Genomic DNA, 26314 nt, shown 5'->3' with positions numbered 1-26314 from the left:
CCACTCATAGCATCCTCAGGAAGAACAGGAAGGCAGATTACTATCTGAATGGTGTCAGATTAGGAAAAGGGGAGGTGCAATAAGACCTGGGTGTGCTTGTACATCAGTTACTGACAGTAAGCATGCAGGTACAGCAGGCATTGAAGAAAGCTAATGGCATGTTGGCCTTCATTACGAGATGATTTGAGTTTGGGAGCAGGGAGATCCTACTGCAGTTGTACAGGGGCTCGTGTGACCACACCTGGATTTTTGTGTGTAATTTTGGTCTCCTAATTTGAGGAAGGACCTTGTTGCTATTGGGGGAGTGCAACGTAGATTCACCAGGTTAATTCCCGGGATGGCAGGACTGACATATGATGAAAGAATTGATCAACTGGGCTTGTATTCACTGGAATTTAGAAGGATGAGAGGAGATCTTATAGAAACATATAAAATTCTTAAAGATTGGACAGGCTAGATGCAGGAAAAATGTTCCTGATGTTGGGGGAAGTTCAGAACCAGGGGTCACAGTTTAAGAATAAGGTGTAGGCCATTTAGGACTGAGATGAGGAAAAACTTTTTCACCCAGAGTTGTGAATCTATGGAATTCTCTGCCACGGAAGGCAGTGGAGGCCAATTCACTGGATGTTTTCGAGAGATAGTTAGATTTAGCTCTTAGGGATAAAGGAATCAAGGGCTATGGAGAAAAAGCAAGGATGCTGATTTTGGATGATCAGCCATGATCATATTGAATGATGGTGCTGGCTTGAATGGCCCACTCCTGCACCTATATTTCTATGTTTCTATGGAACTGTATTTTCATCACAATGAACAACTTTTTTGAGGGAGGCAACTTAATATCTCCATTTTTTTGTATGGATTGAGCTTTTCGCAGTACCTTGGTACATGTTACAATAATAAACTAAACTAATGTTTAGAATTAAACAAATACTTGATATTATCTTGAGTATTCAACCGTATGCCAGATGAGCAGTTTAGAAATGGTAACATAATATTTCAGATATATATCAACACTGCAATATTATTGGAAAGAATGGATTTCTTCAGCCATTACGTATAATCTTACAAAGATTGACAGCTGCAGACTGTTTATTTTACATTACTTCATTGTGTGCTTTGAACTAATTAAAATTGACCACCATTTAATTTTTTTAAATCACTGGAGAACAAATAAATGTAACTTATAAACCTTTGGACCTATTGTAATTTATAAACCTACAGAGAATATAGTAGAATTTGAGATTTCTCAATATGTTTTAGTAATATATGCAGGTTATTTGACAACAGCTTGTTTTATTTCATTCGATTTAAATTTATTAAGTCAGCCTTTGATCAATTGGGGGCAAAAATGGTATATGAAGGTCAAGGTTGGAGAACTAGAACAAACTCATGGTCTAATGTATAACAGTGAGTCCTGCCCTTTTTATGCCTCTGAATACGGGACTACCTATTAATGGACATTTTCAGGCATTGGTTAGACATCACTGTGCTTTCTGCAAAATTATCCAAATCACTAGGAAAATAAACGATTCAAATGTGTCATCTCTCTCGTATTAAAGTCCTAATGATGTGTATGAAAGTGTGGAAGGAACTTTCAAAATTATATTGAGAAGCTTGTCCATACATTAAGAGCACACACAGGCCCTGTGTAAGTAGCGGAAGAGAACACCACCTTACAAATCGCCCCTCCACTTGCCCTGCCAAATCTCCTGCTTTATCGCTGCACGGGTGGAGTTCTTAGAATGCCCATTTCAGAAGTTCCAGAATGATTGTGGTAGTAATTCCTCCGCAAATCTGAGAAGGTAAACAACGCATCAGTGCAGGCCGAATCAAACCTGGTGTGTGAATTAGGCTACGGCTAGCAGAGTTTTTGATTAACCTCAAATTATTGGAGGAAGATGTAAAACGAGTCGGAAGTATGTAAGAAGGAACGGCTGATGCTGGTTTAAACCGAAGATAGACACAAAAAGCTGGAGTAATTCAGTGGGCCAGGCAGCATCTCTGGAGAGAAGGAATGGATGACGTTTTGGGTCTGAAGAAGGGCCTCAATCCAAAACGTCACCCATTCTTTCTCTCCAGAGATGCTGCCGGTCCTGCTGAGTTACTTCAGCTTTTTGTGTCTATAGTTGGAAGTATGAATAGCCAGGTCAAGAGGTAATTGAATTTCAGCAGCATGAGATATGAAGTGTGGTGGAATTGGATTACATATAGAATTGTCTTTTATAACTGTGGTGATGGCACAGAGATGTCAGAAGTTCAACTTGAGGTTCAATATCATATAATTAGCAAAAATAAGAAGACAATAACTCCCCCACTACTAATCTTCAGTTGGAGAAAACATCTCATCTGGTACTGAATGTGAAAGACAGTGAAATGACAACAGAAAGTGATGATGCCTAGGTTTGAATACACATCTCTGCTTGTGTTTTACCAGTGAAATGCAATGACATGGTCACCTTGGATCTGAGGTTTGATTCTAATCGAGGTGAGAGTTGATTGTGTCTGGGTTGCTACAATTGGCTTCACTCTCCTGGTAATGGCAGGAGAAAAATGTGCAAGGTCCTTGTTATTAAAGGACATCTATAAGAATCTATAAAGCTTTCTAAAGTTTGGTAACTCTTGATTTGTAAAATCTGACCGCATGAGCCATGGTTACTGCTGGTAACTATTGTTCGGTACTACCCTTTTAAGCTTGCTCAAATTTGAACTCATTCATCAACATGTTGGAGAAAGTCGCCCTTTTTCATTTGCATAGATTAGCAAAAATAATCACAATCAATGTATTAAAATGGAATATCTCAGAAAATTTAATTTGTCTATTTTTTTTCTGAACAGGGTTTTGAATTCAACTGCACTTCATTGCACACAAGAAACCTTTTTTACTTTAAAGACGAACTTTTTATTATTAACAAGCTGGAAGGCCCACCATTAGACGAGAACCCGAGCTTGCTCTTAAGGCATCGGAAGGAAAGCGTAGGATACCTGATGTCATCTCAAGAAAAACGGTGCAATACCCCGAGCTCAGAGTTGAATGAAGTGAATCCTCTTGTAAATCATGATTCTGATTTGTTGGATGTAAGTATAAAAAAAAATTGATAACTCTGGACATTGCTATTTAGTCAATAACATGTGCTCTTGTTAAACTGCACGTTGGAAGATTTCAAATGCATTGTAAATTACATTTGAGTTTATTGATCGGTGGAGGTCTGGATTTTTTCTTTTTGTGAGACGTGTATGTTGTGGGCATTTATTGTTCATTTCCAATTGTACCAGACTGTTACAGTCAAGTGTTAACCACATTGGTGAGTCCAGTGTCTCGCATGTGCCAGCCAGAGTAAGGATTGGAGCATTCTTAGATAAACTCAAATGAAAGCAAATCAATTATTAGTTTGATAAACATTTAGTGGTCATGGTTGCCATACTGGCACTAAGATTTAATTCCAGATGTAATTAATTATTTGAATTTAAATTCCTTCATTAACATTGGGATTTATGTATCTGGATCATTGGCCCAGGTGTTGGCCATGTTCCTAGTGTATCCTGAAATATCCTGTTAAGTGAACAAAACTAAACAAGTTACTTCATGTTTATAACTTTTTTGCATTATAGCTTTTAATTTTGGTTCAGTTGTTTCATACTTTTTAATTGAAATTGATATTCTAAATGTGAAAAATATCCAAATTGTTATATAGTAATAGTTTTTAAATGTATGCATCCATTTGATATGAGATGAGTATTGGTTTCTAATATATTCTAGAGTTTAAAATGTGCAGTCTTGAGGTTGCTTGAATATATTGTATCAAATATATTCATTGAAGATGCGTAATTGCACGTGGTGGAAAAAATGGTCCTGTGGAGTATTGTGTGCAGTTTTGGTCTCTTCACCAAAAGGCTGTTATTCTTGCTAGAGAGAGAGAGAACCAAAAAATTATCACTCTGGTTCCTGGAACGATAGGCCTGTCATATGAAGAGTGAGCAGGCTTGTGCTCTGTTCTCTGGAGGTTAGAAGAGGAAGAGTGTGTAGGAAGGAACTGCAGATGCTGGTTTAAACCGAAGATAGACACAAAAAGCTGGAATAACTCAGCGGGACAGGCAGCATCTCTGGAGAGAAGGAATGGGTGACGTTTCGGGTCAAGTCCCTCCTTCAGATTATACGGTTGGGTTAGATGAGATAGGGAAAATATCAATAGGTTCAGCCAAAGTCAATGTGGATTACTGAAATGGAATTTTGTTGGACAAATCTTCTGGAAAGGCTGGTAGAATGGATAAAAGAAAGCCAATGAATGTGGTGTACTTGCTTTATTAAACCCAACATAAAAAGTTAATGTGTAAAATTAAAGTGTGTGATATTGAGTGTGATGTATTGGCATGCATTAAAAATTGATTGACAAACAGGAAACATTTTGGGAATAAAGGTGCATATTTTGGCCTGTCGGGTGATGATCCATGAGCTACTGCAGAGGTCAGTGCTTGGGCCTCACCTGGTTCATATTATAATGCAATAATTTTAGGTTTTTATTGGGGGGTTGGTGGAGTACTATTTTGAAGTTTTCTAATTACTTTAAGATGAGTGGGATTGCTGACGAGAATTTGCTTCACTCACAGGATGGTGAACCTGTGGAAGGTGATACCACAAAGGACTGTGGAGGCCAAATTACTAAATATATTTAAGCAGGAGATGGATAAATATCTAGACGGGAAAAGCACTGACAAGTGGGAATGTGATATTGAGATAGATGCTCCTAGTCAATGACAGAGCAGGTTGGAGGGGCTGAATGGTCTGGTCCAGCAGCATGTTTTGTTTCTGTAACAATGGATTACAATTTCAAAGTAAACCGTGGAATTCATTGATTGCATTCAGCAGAAATTGAATGATTTCTGATTAGTAGGCAAATTGAGGGATATGGTAATAGTGCAGGAAAATAGATCGTATAAGATTGTCTGTGGGCTTGCTGAATGGCAGCACAAATACGAGCAAATGAGTGGTCTACCCTTTACGTATGTAAAGGTTATGTTTTGCACATCATAATGGGAAAGTTATGTTTTTAATATCAAATTTTGCATAGCTGACATTGCCTGACTTATGGAACTCCTGAAGTTTTTAAGGAAGTACACAGCTGTATCTTCACGTAGTTTGCATATTCAAAGCTACATTTAGCAGCCATCAACCCCTCTTTTGTATGAAAGTTATTGTGAAGGTTGATTCATTCCAAGTCATTCAGTAACCCAGTGGTAGATAATAACTGTATACTCATTATATGACTAGTACTGTGCCCTTCAGAAGGTATCTTTATGGTTTGTTGTTATCAGTAGATTGTGGAACTGAATTAGGCAAGTATGGTGGAGAGCACAACTGGCACAAAGTGCAAAACCACAATCAGTTAGGATAGGTGACAAAACCTCCACAATAATTATCAATGCAAGGCTGTGAACTATTCCTTATATACACAGCTCTAGCCAAATTATGCTCTAATTCCATGTACAAATTTACAGATGACACCACCATAGTGGATTGAATCTCAAACAGTGACAAAAGGGAGTACAGAATGGAGATGGGGAGCTTAGTAGCATGATGTCAAGATACCAACCTCTCCCTTGATACCAACAAAACAAAGGAGTTGATCATTGACTTCAGGAAGCATGATGGAGTACAGACCCCCTTTCTGTTTCAATGGTATTGAAATGAAGTGGTTGAGATGTTCAAGTTTCTAGGTTTAGATATCACCAACAATTTGTCCAAGTTCAACCACATTGACCTTACAGCCAAAAGCAAACAATACATCTTCAGATTGGTAAGGAAATTCAGCAGATCTCCAATGATTTTTATCAGTATTTTACTGATGCAACATAAAAACATATTAGGATGCATCACAGCTTGGTACGGTGGCTGCAATAAATTTCAAAGATGTGAACAGAGTCCAATCTCATGCAAAACAGGTTATTTCCTTCCCCCCCCCCCCCCGACATTTGATGCTGTCTGGAAAAAAAGTAGCCAGCATAATAAAGGATCACTTGCTCCACACGCTTCTTCCCCCTCCTATCGAACACAAGATACAACAGCATGAAAGCACATGCCACCAGATTCAAGATAGCTTTTTTTTCCTGTTTATCTGACTCTTAAACCTCGTATGCTGTGGTGCTACAGCGAGTAAGAATTTCATTGTTCTACTCGGAAATATGACAATAAAACACTCTTGCTAAGGATGAATTTCTGATCTCCTGAACTACCTCATTGTGGCCATTGCACTTTTAAAAATCAATACTTTTTATGCGGCTGTAATACTATAGTCCGCATTCTTTTACGTGCTTATGCTACCTTGATGCACTAGCATATGTTAGGATTTGCATTGCTATGGATTGCACACATAGCAAATTTTAAAAAACTTTTGCACTCTCAGTACACATGTCAATAATAATTAAAAAACCCAATCCAAAACAAAAGACCAATTTCTGATGAGTAGTCATCTCAGCCCCAGACATCGCAGTGAAATTTCAGGACAAAATTCTAATCTCAACAATTCTTGCAGTTTCAACAATTCTTGCAGTTTCAACAATTCTTTACTCCTTTGCATCTGACAATTTTCACATGCCAGTCAGGAATAAACTCTGGATGTGGGCTGATAATTTACGAGGAACATTCATGCTACAGTATGAGCAGGTGTTGTTTATTTCCAACAAAACAAATCTTTTCTGCCTTTGCCAAAGTCCTGGGCATTCACAGTTGACATACTGATCAAGAACAAGTAAGGATGCATATTAGATGCCATCAAAAGATGCATTCAAGAGCCAAAAGGTATAATTTCCAACAATGCCGCGCTTCAGTATTACTGCAAAAAGCAAGATGCTAAACTGAGACCTCATCACAAACTACTTGAAATACGAAAACACTCTTCCAAATCGTTTTAAGAAACTATAGCTTGAATTAAAATTTGTGCATCAAAAAAAGATGGGGAAGGATTCATATCATATCATATATTTACAGCCGGAAACAGACCTTTTTGGCCCTCCAAGTCCGTGCCGCCCAGCGATCCCCGTACATTAACACTATTCTACACCCACTAGGGACAATTTTTCACATTTACCCAGCCAATTAACCCACATACCTGTACGTCTTTGGAGTGTGGGAGGAAACCGAAGATCTCGGAGAAAACCCACGCAGGTCACGGGGAGAACGTACAAACTCCTTACAGTGCAGCACCCGTAGTCAGGATCGAACCTGAGTCTCCGGCGCTGCATTCGCTGTAAAGCAGCAACTCTACCGCTGCGCTACCGTTAAGGGGAGAGTCTGTTGGGGGGGGGGGGGGGGGGGGAGTTGGGGAAGGATTAAGGGGAGGGTCTGTTGGGGGGGTGGGGGGAGATGGGGAAGGATTAATGGGGAGAGTGTTGGGGGGGTGGGGGGAGATGAGGAAGGATTAAGGGGGAAGAGTGTTGGGGGGAGATGGGGAGGGATTAAGGGGGAGAGTCTGTTATGGGGGAGATGGGGAGGGATTAAGATGGGAGAGTCTGTTTGGGGGGGGGAGATGGGAAGGGAGTCGGAGGGATTAAGGGGGAGAGTCTGTTGGGGTGGGGGGAGATGGGGAGGGATTAAGGGGGAGAGTCTGTTGGGGTGGGGGGAGATGGGGAGGGATTAAGGGGGAGAGTCTGTTGGGGGGGGGGGGATGGGGAGGGATTAAGGGGGAGAGTCTGTTTTGGTGGGGGGGGACAGGTCCGGTGGGGGGAGATGGGAAGGGAGTTGGAGGGATTAAGGGGGAGAGTCTGTTGGGTGGGGAGAGATGGGGAGGGATTAAGGGGGAGAGTCTGTTGGGGGGATGGGGAGGGATTAAGGGGGAGAGTCTGTTGGGGTGGGGGAGATGGGGAGGGATTAAGGGGGAGAGTGTTGGGGGGATGGGGAGGGATTAAGGGGGAGAGTCTGTTTTGGGGGTGGGGGAAGGTCCGGTTGGGGGAGATGGGAAGGGAGTTGGAGGGATTAAGGGGGAGAGTCTGTTGGGTGGGGAGGGATTAAGGGGGGGGGGGTTACCCACATAGAACTTTGTGCAGCAGGTAACACAGTCTGTGAGTCCATCAATGTACTCTCCACAGGGACTACCGTGGGCATCACAGTCTGTGACCTCAAAACATGCCTGTAGAGCATCACAGGCCTCCTGCGACCACCTCACTGACCTTGTGGTCCCAGGCAGTCTCTGGGTAGAAGGTGAACCAGGTTGTGGTCGGATCTTCCCAGCGGCAGAAGGGCTATGGAGCTGTACGCCTCTTTAACTGGCATACAGCAGGTCCAATGTTTTCATATCCCTGGTGGGACAGTTACTAAGTAACTTGAAAGAAAATCAATTTAAGTGTGGTGGGATATTAATAGGAACTAATAGTTTGGAAAACTGCCTTTCGAACAGCACCAAAGTTCTGAAGATACTGGATTATGTGTGGTTTGTTGTACATTAAACCTTCAACAATATGCTAAATTAAATACAAGTCACATTTATATGCACACAGCCCATATTACAGCACTAAGTTTATTCTTTTAGAAACAAAGTTCATTATGTATAAAGGTCATCACATGATTAATGATGCAATTCAACGTGAAATGTTTGGAATGGGCAACTCCAGCGAAGTAGGGGAAAGAAGTACTGTCACTACAAAGGTATAACTTAACGCTGCAACTTGATCTGTCAATTTCCAAAACTTGTTATACTAAGTAGTAACATTTCTAGCATGATGAAATAGTACCACAATTCATATGTATCTTGATTCAGCTTGATTATTAAAAAAATCTCCAGAGAAATACTTAAGAGATTAGTTATTTCCAGCATTGAAATAAAATGTTCTGAACGGGTGAAGACTTTAAATATCAACTTTACCATGGTTGTCTTATATATTTGAAAACAGTCAAGAAAGAGGCCAAGAATCAATTGTGATAAGAGGAACTGATGCAAGTTACAATGGTTAAAGGAGGGAAGCTTCCCTTTCCCCTTGATTTTAAGGAGCTTCATGGCCGCTTGTTTTTTAACTATTTCTATTTCCCAAGCCATTACATGTAAATTCAATCATGTGCCCTTTAGTTATTCAAATGCCTGGGCTATTGTTTGTCCTATAACAAAAAAAAATCTTCTATATTCAGGAATCTAAGTTATTACATCAAAATTGAAGGCAAGATCCAAGATCTTGTGTGATATTGATTATGACTACAGGCAAACCTCACCCCTACATTATGCTGCATATGCATCAAGAAGCATGAGTTTCTAAAAAGTCTAACTATTTTTCATATGAATTCCATGAATTTTATTCTGTATCTCAAATTTATGGGTCATGACTTGTGAAATCTGTACGGGCAAATTTATTATCTGATCTGCTGGAACATGGGGGTTGTTCAGATCTTAAAGGAGGATAAGATTTGTAGCAAAAAGAAATTAAGAGTAGAGATTGCACATTAAGTCTACATTAATTTCTTTGTCAATTATTTTAGTTTCCTTTGCATCATGCAAATATACAAAATTAGGAACTGGAGTAGGCCACGATTCCTGAAGCCTGCTCTGGCATTTTATAAGACCAAGATTCTTTTACCCTGTTGCGTACCAAATATCGATTCACCTCTGCCTTCTAGAGGTTCAGTGGGTGGTAGAGAAAGCACCTCATTTCATTGGTCTTAAATGCACAACCCCATTATTTTTCAACATTTTTCTACGTCGCCTGTCAAAATCCCTTAGGATCTTGTTTCCAACAGATTATCTCAGTCTTCTAAACTTGAGCAGATACAAACCTAGCCTGTTTAACCTTCCCTCACAAGATAATCTGCATTTTCCAGATATTATTCCAGCAAACCCTCTGAACTCCATCCAATGTTTGAACATTCTTCCCTAAGTAAGGAAACCAATGCTGCTCCAGATGTGATCTCACCAATGCCATATGTAACTTATTTTAAAGCAGTGTGCTCAATCTCGGATAATCCTGTTTTCAACTAGTTGCACTCAACACCTTAGTATTCAGGAATCTCATTTTGCTCTCAATTTTTCCCATCCTTGCTTGTAGCACCTATTTGTCATCGGGATGATATTTTGCTTTGTATGCAATCCAAATATATTACATGTTACATATCTAATCCTGAACAAGCTGGAACCTCAAATCAAGTTGTGTTTGCAACAAGTTGAAAGGTTTCTTGGGTTAAAATGGAAAATGTGCTTGCGCAGAACGCAGAAATGGCACATTTTTAATATGAGAGTTGTAGTTATGCGTGGTGATTTTTAAAAGATTTGTTCCAAATTAAATCTGCATCCTCATTGGTATTTTAGGACTTGCTTTCAGTTCTCTGTTTTGGAGTAAATGAACATAATTTATTTTAAATTAATTTATTACTAGCCGAAGAAGGGTCCCGACCCAAAACATCATCTGTCCATGTCCCTCCATGGGTGCTGCCTGACCCACTGAGTTCTTCCGACAGTTTGTTTTTGCTCAAGATTGCAGCATTTGCAGTCTCGTGTCTTCATCTATTTCAACAGTTTATTGAAAAATTGCTTCATTGTGCTCTACATGCACAATTTTAAATGCGTGGCAAAAACTTTAATATTGGCAAATACTGTTTCCATTTTTAAATCTGTATTTCAAGTTCTTTTTGGAATTTTTTCAAAGACACTCTTCTGCAGTTATTAAAACAGATATGAAACTCTTTGCAGTAGTAGTATTAATGCAATTTATCTAGAAAATAGGTCCTGAACTCTGCTGAATGCCGATTTAATGTCAAAATAGTCACTTTCATTAAGTTTCTCCTATTTACTTTTGTATGGAGCAGTACTATTATGAGGCATAGTATCTCGTGACTGAAGGACATGCAGATTTATATTGAAATTTATCTGGAATGGCCGGGCACACATAGGGTAAAGGTGGTAATGGGTTGATAAGAATATTAAACTTCACTACTCAGTAGCAAAGTGCTGACAAAAGCTAACAGTGTTAAAATGCAGAAATGGCACTGCAGATGCTGGTTCACACAAACGCACACGAGGTGCTGAAGTAACAGTGGGTCAAGTAGTATTTCTGGAGAACATGGATAGGTGGTGTTTCTGGTCGTAATCCTCCTTCAGACTGATTATCAAGCCATACTGTCCACCAGAGATGCTGCCTGACCTGTTGAGTTACGCCAGCATATTATATTTTTGCTGAAGATGTTCGACAGCATCTGAAGTTCCGTGTCTATTTATACTGCTCCATTACAAAATCTCTGCAAGGTATGCATGCTCTGAAGGTCTCCTCTTCTCTTCGATGGATGTTCTGTGAGACCCTCTAGCTGCCCCTCTGATTCCTACTCTCCCCTACTACAGTCAGTCAGAAGAAGGGTTCGACCCACAATGTTGTTATCCATTTCCTCCAAAAGATGCTGCCTGACCCGCTGAGACTCCAGCACTTTTTTTGTTTAATATTCCTACATCTGCCGTCCCTTGTATGTATTAGTAAATTGATTATCATTGAGCAGTGTGACGTGATAGTACGGTTAGCTTGTTTGTCGCCTAGTGACAATCCTAGTGAGGGAAGGCGATCAACCTGAAGTCGTTGTGCATGTGGGCACGAATGACGTCGGGCGGAAGAGGAAGGAGGTGCTACAGCGGGAGTTTAGAGAGTTGGGAAAAACACTGAGAAGTAGGACGTCGAAGGTGGTTATCTCTGGACTGCTACCGGTACCTCGTGCTGGTGAGGCCAGGAACAGAGATATAGAGGGTATGAATATATGGCTGAGGGGCTGGTGCAGAGAGCAGGGATTTAGATTTCTGGACCACTGGGATCTCTTCTGGGCTAGGGGTGACTTGTACAAAAGGGACGGGTTACATCTTAACAGCAGGGGGACAAACATTCTGGCAGGCAGGTTTGCTAGTGTGACACCTGTGGCTTTAAACTAAGTAGTGGGGGGGAGGGGTTGACAAATTGTGAATATGAAGATGAGGTAAAAAAAAGGGAATACAGGAGATATTGCAAAAGACTCTCGGAAGAATGGGAACAGAAGTTCTAGAGGGGAAAAGAAATTAAGGGCAGGGCCAATTGTGACCGATGTGAGAGGGGAGGTGAATACAGAAGTTAAAGTGTTGTACTTAAATGCGCGTAGTATAAAAAAGAAAGTGGATGAGCTTGAGGCTCAGTTAGTCATGGGCAAGTATGATGTTGTAGGGATCACTGAGACATGGCTACAAGAGGACCAGGGCTGGGAACTGAATATTCAGGGGTACACAACGTATAGAAAAGACAGACAGGTGGGCAGAGGGGGTGGGGTTGCTCTGATGGTAAGGAATGATATTCATTCCCTTGCAAGGGGTGACATAGAATCAGGAGATGTTGAATCAGTATGGATAGAAATGAGAAATTGTAAGGGTAAAAAGACCCTAATGGGAGTTATCTATAGGCCCCCAAACAGTAGCCTCGACATAGGGTGCAAGTTGAATCAGGAGATAAAATTGGCGTGTCAAAAATGTAATGCTACGGTGGTTATGGGAGATTTCAACATGCAGGTAGACTGGGAAAATCAGGTTGGAAATGGACCCCAGGAAAGAGAGTTTGTAGAGTGCCTTCGAGATGGATTCTTAGAACAGCTTGTACTGGAGCCTACCAGGGAGAAGGCAATTCTGGATTTAGTGTTGTGTAATGATCCTGATCTGATAAGGGGACTAGAGGTAAAAGAGCCATTAGGAGGCAGTGATCACAACATGATAAGTTTTACTCTGCAAATGGAAAGGCAGAAGGGAAAATCGGAAGTGTCGGTATTACAGTATAGCAAAGGGGATTACGGAGGCATGAGGCAGGAGCTGGCCAAAATTGACTGGAAGGAGGCCCTAGCAGGGAAGACGGTAGAACAGCAATGGCAGGTATTCCTGGGAATAATGCAGAGGTTGCAGGATCAATTTATTCCAAAGAGGCGGAAAGACTCTAAGGGGAGTAAGAGACACCTGTGGCTGACAAGGGAAGTCAGGGACAGCATAAAAATTAAGGAGAGGAAGTATAACATGGCAAAGAAGAGTGGGAAGACAGAGGATTGGGACTCTTTTAAAGAGCAACAAAAGTTAACTAAAAAGGCAATACGGGGAGAAAAGATGAGGTACGAGGGTAAACTAGCCAATAATATAAAGGAGGATAGCAAAAGTTTTTTTAGGTACGTGAAGAGGAAAAAAATAGTCAAGGCAAATGTGGGTCCCTTGAAGACAGAAACAGGGGAATTTATTATGGGGAACAAAGAAATGGCAGACGAGTTAAACCGTTACTTTGGATCTGTCTTCACTGAGGAAGATACACACAATCTCCCAAATGTTCTAGGAGTCGAAGAACCTAGGGTGATGGAGGATCTGAAGGAAATCCACATTAGGCAGGAAATGGTTTTGGGTAGACTGATGGGACTGAAGGCTGATAAATCCCCAGGGCCTGATGGTCTGCATCCCAGGGTACTTAAGGAGGTGGCTCTAGAAATAGTGGAAGCATTGGAGATCATTTTTCAATGTTCTATAGATTCAGGATCAGTTCCGGTGGATTGGAGGATAGCAAATGTTACCCCACTTTTTAAGAAAGGAGGGAGAGAGAAAACGGGTAATTATAGACCAGGTAGTCTGACATCAGTGGTGGGGAAGATGCTGGAGTCAATTATAAAAGACGAAATTGCTGAGCATTTGGATAGCAGTAACGGGATCATTCCGAGTCAGCATGGATTTACGAAGGGGAAATCATGCTTGACAAATCTACTGGAATTTTTTGAGGATGTAACTAGGAAAATTGACAAGGGAGAGTCAGTGGATGTGGTGTACCTCGACTTTCAGAAAGCCTTCGACAAGGTCCCACACAGGAGATTAGTGGGCAAAATTAGGGCACATGGTATTGGGGGTAGGGTACTGACATGGATAGAAAATTGGTTGACAGACAGAAAGCAAAGAGTGGGGATAAATGGGTCCCTTTCGGAATGGGAGGCAGTGACCAGTGGGGTACCGCAAGGTTCGGTGCTGGGACCCCAGCTATTTACGATATACATTAATGACTTAGACGAAGGGATTAAAAGTACCATTAGCAAATTTGCAGATGATACTAAGCTGGGGGGTAGTGTGAATTGTGAGGAAGATGCAATAAGGCTGCAGGGTGACTTGGACAGGTTGTGTGAGTGGGCGGATACATGGCAGATGCAGTTTAATGTAGATAAGTGTGAGGTTATTCACTTTGGAAGTAAGAATAGAAAGGCAGATTATTATCTGAATGGTGTCAAGTTAGGAGGAGGGGGAGTTCAACGAGATCTGGGTGTCCTAGTGCATCAGTCAATGAAAGGAAGCATGCAGGTACAGCAGGCAGTGAAGAAAGCCAATGGAATGTTGGCCTTCGTAACAAGAGGAGTTGAGTATAGGAGCAAAGAGGTCCTTCTACAGTTGTACCGGGCCCTGGTGAGACAGCACCTGGAGTACTGTGTGCAGTTTTGGTCTCCAAATTTGAGGGAGGATATTCTTGCTATGGAGGGCGTGCAGCGTAGGTTCACTAGGTTAATTCCCGGAATGGCGGGACTGTCGTATGTTGAAAGGCTGGAGCGATTGGGCTTGTATGCACTGGAATTTAGAAGGATGAGGGGGGATCTTATTGAAACATATAAGATAATTAGGGGATTGGACACATTAGAGGCAGGAAACATGTTCCCAATGTTGGGGGAGTCCAGAACAAGGGGCCACAGTTTAAGAATAAGGGGTAGGCCATTTAGAACGGAGATGAGGAAGAACTTTTTCAGTCAAAGAGTGGTGAAGGTGTGGAATTCTCTGCCTCAGATGGCAGTGGAGGCCAGTTCGTTGGATGCTTTCAAGAGAGAGCTGGATAGAGCTCTTAAGGATAGCGGAGTGAGGGGGTATGGGGAGAAGGCAGGAACGGGGTACTGATTGAGAGTGATCAGCCATGATCGCATTGAATGGCGGTGCTGGCTCGAAGGGCTGAATGGCCTACTCCTGCACCTATTGTCTATTGTCTATTGCCACTTTGCTGCTGATTAATAAAGGCTGATAAGTTCTTATCAACTCATTACCGCCTTACCCTATTTAGAGTCATACAGTATGGAAACAGGCCCTTCGGCCCAACTTGCCCATGCTGACCAGGATGTTCCATCTACACTTATCCCACCTGCCTGCATTTGGCCCTTATCCCTCAACCTTTCTTATCTATATCCAAATGTCTTAAATATTATAGTACTTGCCTCAGCTACCTCCTCTGGCAGCTAGTTCTGCATACCCACCACTCTGTGTGGAAAATGTTGCCTCACAGGTATCTATTAAGTATTTCCCCTCCTTGAAACTATGTCCCCTGGTTCTTGATTCCCCTACTCTGGGTAAAAGATTCTGTGCGTTATCTATTCCCATCATGATCTTATACACCTGTTATATTACCACTCAGCTTCCTGTGCTCCAGGGAATAAAGTCGTAAGCTGCCCAACCTATTCCTAAAGCTCGGGCCCTCCAGTCCTTGCAACCTCCAAGTCTTCTCTGTACTCTTTCCTGCTTAACAACATCCTTCCTATAACAGGGTGACCAAAACTGAACAATACTTATATCATATCATATCATATCATATCATACAGCCGGAAACAGGCCTTTTCGGCCCTCCAAGTCCGTGCCGCCCAGCGATCCCCGTACATTAACACTATCCTACACCCACTAGGGACAATTTTTACATTTACCCAGCCAATTAACCTACATACCTGTACGTCTTTGGAGTGTGGGAGGAAACCGAAGATCTCGGAGAAAACCCACGCAGGTCACGGGGAGAACGTACAAACTCCTTACAGTGCAGCACCCGTAGTCAGGATCGAACCTGAGTCTTCGGCGCTGCATTCGCTGTAAAGCAGCAACTCTACCGCTGCGCTACCGTGCCGCCCTATGTGGTCTCACCAATGTCAAATGTGGTCTCACCAATGTCTTGTATAACTACCATAACAAAGATAGACAAAGTGCTGGAGTAACTCAGCAGGTCAGGCAGCATCTCTGGGAAAAAAAGGATGGGTGACGTTTCGCGTCGCGTCGGGATCCTTCAGACTGAAAGTGGGGGGGGGGGGGGGAATGATAAGCTAGAGGTGAGAAAAGACCAAGACCAATCAGGGCTGGCAATAAATGACCTCAGGCAGGGTGGAGCCCTGGTAGGCTCATTGTTGGCTAGGGAAGGTATGATCTCAAGAGGGATACCATGTGCAGACCTAGGTAAACGACTAGGGTGGAGGAAGGGGACCACAATATCCCAACATCTATATTCACCAGTATCTGCAACTCTTTGATTCTATATTCAATGCTCTGACTGATGAAGGCTAGTATAATCGAAAACCTCCTTGACCATCCTATCTACTTGTAATGTCACTTTCAAGGAACTATGTACCTGCACCTTTAGATCCTTCTGCTCTACATTCTCTCTGTACTCTGCCATTCACAGAAGGTTCTGCCCTGGTTTGACTTTCCAAAATGCAACACCTTGCACTTATCTGCATTAAACTCCATTAACCATTCAGTTGTATTTTTTGATAACTATCCTTGCTATGATACCACCCACTTTAGTGTCATCTGCAAACGTACATTCTCATCCAAATCGTTGCTATAAACCACAAACAGCAAAGGGCCAAACACCGATCCCTGATGCATTTCATTAGTCACCTGCTACCACCATCACCCTCTGCCTCCTTCCATAGAGACAATTCTCTATCCAGTTGGCCAGCTTTGTATCCCATGCAATCTAACCTTCCAGAGCAGCCAACCATATGGAACCTTATCAAATGCCTTGCTGAAGTCCATGTAGATAATATCTTCGGCTTTTCCCTAATCAACCCTTTTGGTTATTTCTTAAAAAACCCATCAGATTTGTAAGACACAATCTCCCATGTACAAAACCATGCTGACTACCTGATCAGCCCCATATCTATCCAAATGCATTGTGGTGTCAAGGAGGATGCTGGGTTCAGCAGCGACCACACTGACACTCACAGTAGGTGAACTTGTGTGATATTTTATTTACAGCAGTATGAAAGTCCAGGGCCACGTTTGGATCACTGTCCCTCACCGTCAGAGCGCATGTGCGATGATGCTGGTTATCTCTGGTTTGTCCCAGCAGCTTAGTCCTGGTCTTCGAAGGAGGAGGTGTGGCAATCTTGGGCTTCTTCCTGCATTTCACCCTTGCCTCAAGAGCAGGCTCTGGCAGGCTCTGGCAGTCTCGGAGTTTCTTCCTGGTGGCTCAGCTTTAGGCTTGAAGAGGCAACACTGGCAGTCTCTGGATATCCTTGCATCCAGTCTTTGCCCACATGTGTGCGCACACAGTTCCTCGTCTGTGGGCAGGAAGAGGTTTTGGCATCTCAGGTTAACATTAGAAACATAGAAAATTGGTGCAGGAGTAGGCCATTTGAGCCAATATGATCATGGCTGATCATCCAAAATCAGTACCCCATTTCTGCTTTTTCTCCATATTCCTTGATTCTTTTAGCCCTAAGAGCTAAATCTAACTTTCAACTCCAAACCAGGTTTGCCCTGGTCACTCGGTCTTAGCCTCAGTAAAGGCACTGGGTGCCTAAGGATTTTCTCTGCAACCCAGTCTTGACCACACAGTGGCACTGGTGGTCCCAGATTTGTCTCAGTCTTCCTCGAATTTGCAACAGGAGAACACAGCTCGCACGGAGGCTTTATCTCCCTTCCTCTCCTACGGCTAGAATGCCTGGGAATAGGTTGACAAGGTTCAAATTGCCAGCCAATGGCAGCTAATTGGACCCAGCTGTTAATGCTGGGAATTGGCCTCTCCTGGCCTGCCAGCTAGTGATGGGGATCATAGTGACATCCGAGGGAGAAAGCACTGTCACAGGGTTCATATATATCTTATCCTTCAGAATACTCTCCAGTAACATGCCTATCACAGATGTTAGGCTCACTGGTCTATAGTTCACAGGCTTTTTCTTGCAGGCCTTAAATAGAGGCCCAACATTAGTCACCCTCCAGTCTTTCGGCACCGCACCCATGTCTAATGATGATTCAGCCAGGGCGGCTGCAATTTCTTATCTTATTTCTCAGTGTCCTCCAATATGTCTGATCAGATAGATCTGATGTTTATGTTAATTGTTATGTAGTTGTGTGTCTTGTTGCTTTTTTGGTATGACTGTATGGCAAATCAAATTCTTTGTATGTTTTCACTTACTTGGCTAATAAATTAATTACAATTACAATTATGGTTGATTTACTTGCCACTTTTAGACGAAGATATTTGCAATGCCTCAGTCAATAACCGTTATTGAGAAAGGGGCTATTCACAGCATCTCCTATTGCAAATGAATTGTTTGTAATTGCATGTAATCCGATTGCAGAATGTGATCACTGATCATCAGCCATAACATCCTGCTTTTGTTGTTTTGAATTTCATGTCTTCATTCAGATTGGCATTTCATTATTTGGCATTTCCATGTTTTTTTTAAAATATCATTGCCATCTTGATAGTGACGATGTATTTTTGCATGCAGTTGCAAGGAAGTATCAATTCTCATTAATGTCCAGGTTTGATCTATTTTGATTCTACCCTCAGTACAACAATGGCAACAAAATGGTGTAGATTCTCAGTGTGATCATTAGACTTCTTCTCAATAAAGACTTGGAGCACTCGCATTAGCTTTGACCATCAAGTGTGATTCTTCAGTCATTTCAGTTAGTAAACTGCAGTGGATGCTTTTAACCTTTTGGCTGACCACCATGATAACATTTCAAAAGATCTAATTTATTTCAAGATGTGACCTTGTTTTTCTAACATAATACCAGGCAAATAGCCAGAGTTATTTAAACTTATCTTTAGATAAATAAATGTGACACTTAAGAGTGAAAAAGAGCATGTTTGTCAACTTTGTAACAAACTAGATAACTGATGGGCAGAAATTGCCAAAAACAAATGGCCAAAAATAAATGGCATTCAAGAGGGAAAAAGGGATCCATTTGTCAGCTTTAGTGAATTGGACAACTGGTAGGCAGAAACCATGCCCAGAGCTGACAGTGCATTGCAGTTTGCATGTTTCCTCGCAGCCTCAGAAACAATTGTTCAGTTCTAACCTTGCGGGATTTGCACTCTTGCTGTGACCATATGGGTTTCCACTGGGGTCTTCTGTTTTCTCCCATGTGACAAAGACATGCTGATTGCTAAGTGAATTAGCTACAACAAAGTTCCCTTGTCTAAATGGGTATTGGAAGAATTGAGAGAAATGAATTAATGGGAATGTGCAAGGGAAAAGGAAAATATGTGGAGAAATAGGGTTCCTTGGACGACATACCAAAAGTGTCACCAAAAAGGTTCATCAAAAGTGCCTCCATCCTCATCGTAAGGAAGTATAAGGAAGATGAGAACTGTTGCGATTGATGTGAATCATACAACCTTCCTGAAATTTTACAGATTTGAAACTTTCTTGATCTGGGTATGATTAATGCATATTTTTGTTTCAACTTATGGTTCCACTTTGAAGAAATCTGGTTAAAATAACAAGAAGGAAGAATCGATAACTAAAATATACCGTGACCTTTCCCCTGATACTACCTATTATGCTGTATCAACCTATGCTTTTATTTCTGTAATGCTAGCGTTTCCGTCAATTGATTAACTATGGGCACTGCTATTTTACTCAACGTGCTCACTTCAATTTTCAATTACTATTATTGGTAGGTCTGTTATATACTACTTTCATTCAAACTAAAAGTGATGACCTAAAAATCCAATGTGCTGCTGATGGCTCATAATGCACATTGCTGAATGATTTTTAAAGAGACTGAAATTTGCACAGATCCACTTAGGATGGAATTTGTTTGACAGGTGTTGGACAATAATAAAACTGCCTTTATCCCACCACTTGGAACTGATTCCATGTGACAACAGAGACACTTGCAGGATTTAATGTATCTATTAGAGCCAATTTATTGAAAATAGTCTCAAAGTTCGAAGCTTTCAACAATGTCTCCACAGGGTAAATCTGTACCGTTTCGCTTTAACTCCATATGCCAATTTCTACAGTTGTGCCATCCCGGCCAGCATTATAGTAGTTGACAGGAAGCAATAAAAGTACGGATGAAGATTTTGTCAGCAGATCACCCAAGAAGAGGGCCAAGATGCATGTGAGTTGTTGCATTTTTGGAAGTGTAACATGGGCAGGACCTATACATTGAATGGTGGGGCTCTGGGGAGTGTTGGAGAGCAGAGGGATCTCGGAGTGCAGGTGCATGGTTCTTTGGAAGCAGACATGAGTATAGAAGTAGACATGTTGCTGTTGTTTAAGTCGTTGGTAAAGTCGCACTTTGAGTATTGTGTTCAGTTCTGGGCACCATGTTGTAGGAAGGATGTTGTCAAGCTGGAAAGGGTACCGAGAAGATTTAGAAGGATGTTGCCAGGGCGAGAGGGTCTGAGCTGTAGGGAGAGGTTGAGTAGGCTGGGACTCTATTCCTTGGAATGCAGGAGGATGAGGGGTGATCTTATTGAAGTATATAAAATCATGAGGAATAGATCAGGTGGATGCACAGTCTCTTGCCCAGAATAGGTGAATCGAGGACCAGAGGACATAGGTTTCAAGTGAAGGGGAAAAGATTTAATAGGAATCTGAGGGGTAACTTTTTCACACAAAGGGTGGTGGGCATATGGAATAAGCTGCCAGTGGAGGTAGTTGAGGCATGGACTATCCCAACATTAGAAGCAGTTAGACAGGTACATGGATAGGACAGATTTGGAGGGATATGGACCAAACGCGGGCAGGTGGAACTAGTGTAGCTGGGACCTGTTGGCCGTTGTGGGCAAGTTGGGCCGAAGGGCCTGCTTCCAAACTGTATCACTCTACGACTCTTAAGATAATAATGTAGAGTGAAACTGGGCTGTGTTAGCAATAGTCGAGTTGTGATAGGAATCTGAGGGGGGGTGGTGGGGGAATCTTTGGCCTCAAGTTTAATTGGAGAATATTTTGGCAGATCCACTAGCAGGTGCCAGTTGTGAAGTCGAGTGAGATAAATTTCCAGGCAGTGATAAAAGCAAAAGAATTGGAGATGTAGATCTGGGTACCAGCAGCATATATGCACAATCCAATGTGTAAGTTTGTAAGATCTTGCTAAGGAGAAGGATGCAGGTGAAAAATATGAAGGACCATGAATAGATTTGCAGGTGATTCAGAGATAATTGTGCTGAGCAACGACGAGAAACCTTTGCAAATGTATCATTGTGTGACATACGGGTTACGTTTATTATTGTCCTGTGTACCAAGGTACAGTGAAAACATTAGTTTCCAATCAAAGTCAGATACTATACATAAATACAATCAAAATGAGATGCTATACATAAATACAATCAAAATCCGATACAATACTTAAGTTCAATCATGCCAAACTCCAGTACCCTTGGTAGATCGAAGGAAAATATACAGAGTGGAGAATATAGTTCTCTGCATTGTAGAGTACCGGTTCCAGGGACAAAACCCAATGTCTGCAATGAGGTAGAGGACTGTACCCTAGCTCCTGGCAGGATCGTTCAGAAGCCTGATAACAGAGGGGAAGAAACTCTTCCTGAGTTTGATGGTGTGCGCTTTCCAGCTTCCATATTGAAGAAGAAATGACTTGGGTGGGAAAGGTCGATGATTATCTTGGCTGCTTTGTCTAGGCAGTGTAGATGGAGTCAGTTTTGGAGAGACTGGTCTGCGGAATACAACACATAAACTGGCCATACAGCCCAGCGTGTCTGCGCTGATTACTATAAGATCACCCTCAGTCTCAATGCTCCAAGGAATAAAGTCCTAGCCTGCCCAACCTCTATGTCCCCAGCCTTTGAATCGTGGCATCATTCTTGACAATCTTAGAGTCACAGAGAGATACAGTGTGGAAACAGGCCCTTCGGCCCAACTCGCCCAAACCGGCCAACAATGTCCCGGCTATACTAGTCCCATTTGTCTGCGCTTGGTTCATATCCCTCCAAACCTGTCTTATCCATGTACCTGTCTAACTGTTTCTAAAACGATGGGATAGTCCCAGTCTCAACTGCCTCAACTACCTCCTCTGGCAGCTTGTTCCATACACCCACCACCCTTTGTGTGAAAACGTTACCCCTCAGATTCCTATTAAATCTTGTTCCCTTCACCTTGGACCTATGTCCTCGGGTCCTCGATTCCCCTACTCTGGGCAAAAGACTCTGTACACCAACCCGATCTATTCCTCTCATGATTTTGTATACCTCTATAAGAAACTTCCTGCGCTCCATGGAATAGAGACCCAGCCTACTCAACCTCTCCCTATAGCTCACACCGTCTAGTCCTGGCAACATCCTCATAAATCTTTTCTGAACCCTTTCAAGCTTGACAATATCTTTCCTATAAATGGTGTCCAGAACGGAACACAATATTCTAAATGTGGTCTCACCAACGTTTTATACAACTGCAACATGACCTCCCAACTTCTATATTCAATACTTTGACTGATGAAGGCCAAAGTGCCAAAAACCTTTTTGACCATCTTATCTACCTGCGACTCAACCTTCAAGAAACCATGCACCTGTACTCCTAGATCTCTCTGCTCTACAAGACTACCCAGAGGCCTACCATTTACTGTGTAGATCCTGCCCTTGTTCGTCTTTCCTAAATGCAACACCTAACACTTCTTTGTATTAAATTCCATCAACCATTCTTCTGCCCACCTGGCCAATCGATCCAGATCCTGCAGCAATCGTTCACAGCCATCTTCACTATTTGCAAAACCGCTAATTTTTGTACCATCAGCAAACTTGCTAATCTTGCCCTATCTGTTCTCATTCAAATCATTGATGTATGACAAATAGTAACGGGCCCAGCACTGAACCCTGGGGCACACCACTTGTCACAGGCAACCATTACCCTCTGCTTCCTGCCATGGAGCTAATTTGCTATCCATTCAGCTATCTCTCCTTGGATCCCATGCGATCTAACTTTCCAGAGCAGCCTACCATACGGAACCTTGTCGAACACCTTACTGAAGTCTACGTACACAACATCTACAGCTCTGCCCTCGTCAACCTTTTTGGCCACGTCTTAAAAAAAAATCAGTCAAATTTGTGAGACACGACCTCCCAAGCACAAAACCATGTTGACTATCCCTAATCAGCCCTTGCCCATCCAAATGCCTGTATATCCTATCCCTCAGAATCCTCTCCAGTAACTTACCAACTACAGATGTTAAGTTCTCCGGCCTACAGTTCCCAGCATTTTCCCTGCAGCCCTTCTTGAAAAGAGGTACAACAATTGCCACCCTCCAGTCTTCCGGCACCTCTCCTGTATTTAAGGATGACTCGTAAATTTCAACCAGGGCACCCCGCAGGGGTGACCTGTATAAAAGGGACAGGTTGCACCTAAACTGGAGGGGGACCAACTAGCGGGAAGGTTTACTAATGCTACACCGGAGGGTTTAAACTAGATTGGCAGGGGGGTGGGATCTCGTGCAGGACAGAGGCAGGTGGGAGGCTAGAGGTTGGTGTGGTTAGTGGACAGAATAGGCAGGTGAAAGGCAGAGACCAAGGAAGGAGGATTGGTTTAAACCGCACGTATTTTAAAAGGCTCCTCCACACACACTTCATTGACTTGCCTTTTCCAATTTCCCAATACTAGATCCAGCGTTGCCCTCTCACGTGTGGGGGGGCTCCACATACTGTTTAAGAAAACTCTCCTGAACACTTTTGAGGAATTACACCCAATCTGAACCCTTCACATTATGATTTTACCAGTCTATATTGGGAAAGTGAAAATCCCCTACTACAACAACCTTATTTGACCTGCAGCTGCCTGCAATCTCCCGTCACATTTGTTCTTCTAATTCCCGTTGACTATTCAGGGGCCTGTAGTACACCCCCAACAAGGTGATCATCCCTTTCTTGTTTCTCAGCTCCACCCATATAGCCTCACTAGATAAACCATCCGTAATGTCACTTCTGAACACAGCCGTGACATCCTCCTTAACCAGCAATACAATCCCCCCCCATCCCTTTTTCCCTCCCCCCGTCTCTCCTGAAGCTCTTGTACCCCAGAACATTGAGCTGCCAGTCCTGCCCCTCCCTTAACCAGGTTTCAGTCATGGCTGCAACGTCCCAGTTGCTCGTACCTATCCATGCCCTCAGCTCATCTGCCTTACCCCTCAGGCCTCTTGCATTAAAATACGTGTGGTTTAAACCAATCCTCCTTCCTTGGTCTCTGCCTTTCACCTGCCTATTCTGTCCACTAACCATACCAACCTCTAGCCTCCCACGTGCCTCTGTCCTGCACGAGATCCCACCCCCCTGCCAATTTAGTTTAAACCCTCCGGTGTAGCATTAGTAAACCTTCCCACTAGTTGGTCCCCCTCCAGTTTAGGTGCAACCTGTCCCTTTTATACAGGTCACCCCTACCCCGGAAGATCCCTATTATCCAGAAATCTGAATCTCTGCCCCTGCACCAACTCCTCAGCCACACATTCATTTCCCCTATATTCCTATTCTTACCTACACTAGTACGAGGTACTGGAAACAATCCTGAGATCACTACCCTACAGTCCTGCTTTACAGTTTTCTGCTCCCTCTCACTCTGCATTCTTTCCAGCTTAATGGCATGGTAGCCAAAACTGTTCAGAATACTCAATGTGCAACCTAGCCAAAATCTTGCACAACTGCAACATAACATCTCAGTTCCTGTACTTGATACCATGACTGATGAAGGCCTGTGTGCCAAATGCCACCTTTCACATCCTTCCACATAAGTAAACAGGATGTGGAAGGCGGCAATGTACTTGTACTCCTAGGTCTCTCTGTTCTACAACACTCCCTAAGGTTCTATTGTTCACAGTGAAAGTCTAACCCTGATTTGACATCTCATGATGCAACATCTGACACACGGGGAATTGGACAGCATTTACCATTCCTTGGTTCACTTACCTGGCTGTTCAAGATCAGTGTGTAATTTTGATAACCACCTTCATTGTCTATGTTATCTCCTATTTTAATGTAATCTGCAAACTTACTAATCATGCCCATGCATTCTGATCCAAATCATTTAAATGACGGGCAAGAATGGGCCTAGCACTATCCCAGTGGTGCGCCAGTAGCCACAGGCCTCCAGTCTGAAAAAAAACCCTTCCACCATCACCCTCTGCTTCTTGCCATAAAGACAATTATGTATGCAAAGTATCCTCTCCTTGGATCCCATGTCATCTAGACTAGCCTACCACGAGGAATCTTATCAGAGGCGTTGTTAACGCCTGTATATGCAATGTCCTGCTCTAATCCATTCTCTTGGTTATTTCTTCAAAATACTCCAATAGATTTGTGATACACGATCTCCTACCCACAAATCCATACTGACTATCCCTAATAAATTCTTGTTTATTTAAATGTAGAGTCTATTTGACTGCACAACGACTTTTCACTGTACCATGGTACACGTGACGATTAGTTAACTAAACGCTAAATGCTGATAAATTCTGTTGCTCAGAATCCTCTCCAGTCACTTGCCCACTGCTGATGTCAGGTTCACCTGCCTGTAGTTTTCTGGCTTGTCCTTGCTGCCCTTTTCCAACAGTACAAAATATTAACCATTCTCAAGTCTTCTAGAACTTCACCTGGGGCTGAAGATGAAGCAAGGGGTTCCACAGTTTATTTATTGCCTTCCCGCACTGTTTGGCAATGCACTTGATCGGGCCATAGGAGCTTATCCGCCTTAATGCACTTTTTAAAGTCATCAATACCTCCTCTTTGATATTTGGTATATGGTAATTTGAAATCTTAATCATCTCTTGTAGCTCCTCACATAGACAGTATGCTGATGTTTAAGGATATCTATTCTCTCTTAGTAACTGGAGATCATAAGGTTGGCCTGATTGATTACAGAAACATAGGGTTGCTGAGATCTGAAACATTGCTCGAAAAGTAGTTGAAAACCGTTGTAACTTTCCATTGTAACTTTCAAATGGTAATTGTTCATATTCTTGGAGGACGAATTATCAAAGGAAAAACAAACGAAGAGTGAGAGTAAATTGGGTATCTTCTGTAAAGAGGCCTACCACAAAGAGATGATTGGCTGTAATATTCTCTGAAGAAAAGACACTCTTGACTCTTTAAAGCATGACATCCTGAGGTATTACTAACTTTTGCATTGTGGCAGGTGCTGTTCTTTAGATTAATTTTAAGATCTCATCTGCCTATTGTCGTGATTCAAGTGGATGACTTCCTTGATATTTGAAGAAGTTTATTGTTCTTGGGTCTTTGCTGTCATTCACTTTCTCCATTGAATGCTGGTGAAGTTAAATGACTTGATCAGCTCTCTCAATGCTATTTGTGGAACCCTTCTATGTCTAAATTTACCGCCAAATTTATCTACACA

General features: G+C 42.4%; 1 protein-coding gene across 1 annotated transcript in view; it reads left to right on the top strand.

Moving 5' to 3' along the window:
• LOC144603516 (adiponectin receptor protein 2-like) overlaps positions 1 to 26314 on the top strand; it is a 67952-nt gene that overhangs the window by 5059 nt on the left and 36579 nt on the right. The window contains exon 2 of the mRNA XM_078416807.1: positions 2836 to 3075. Coding sequence (XP_078272933.1) covers positions 2986 to 3075 — 90 coding nt within the window. The 5' untranslated portion in view covers positions 2836 to 2985. The remainder of the gene's footprint in view (positions 1 to 2835; positions 3076 to 26314) is intronic.

This window comes from Rhinoraja longicauda, chromosome 20 (assembly GCF_053455715.1).
Source record: "Rhinoraja longicauda isolate Sanriku21f chromosome 20, sRhiLon1.1, whole genome shotgun sequence".
NCBI lineage: Eukaryota > Metazoa > Chordata > Chondrichthyes > Rajiformes > Arhynchobatidae > Rhinoraja > Rhinoraja longicauda.
This window is presented reverse-complemented; position numbering and strand designations above follow the sequence as displayed.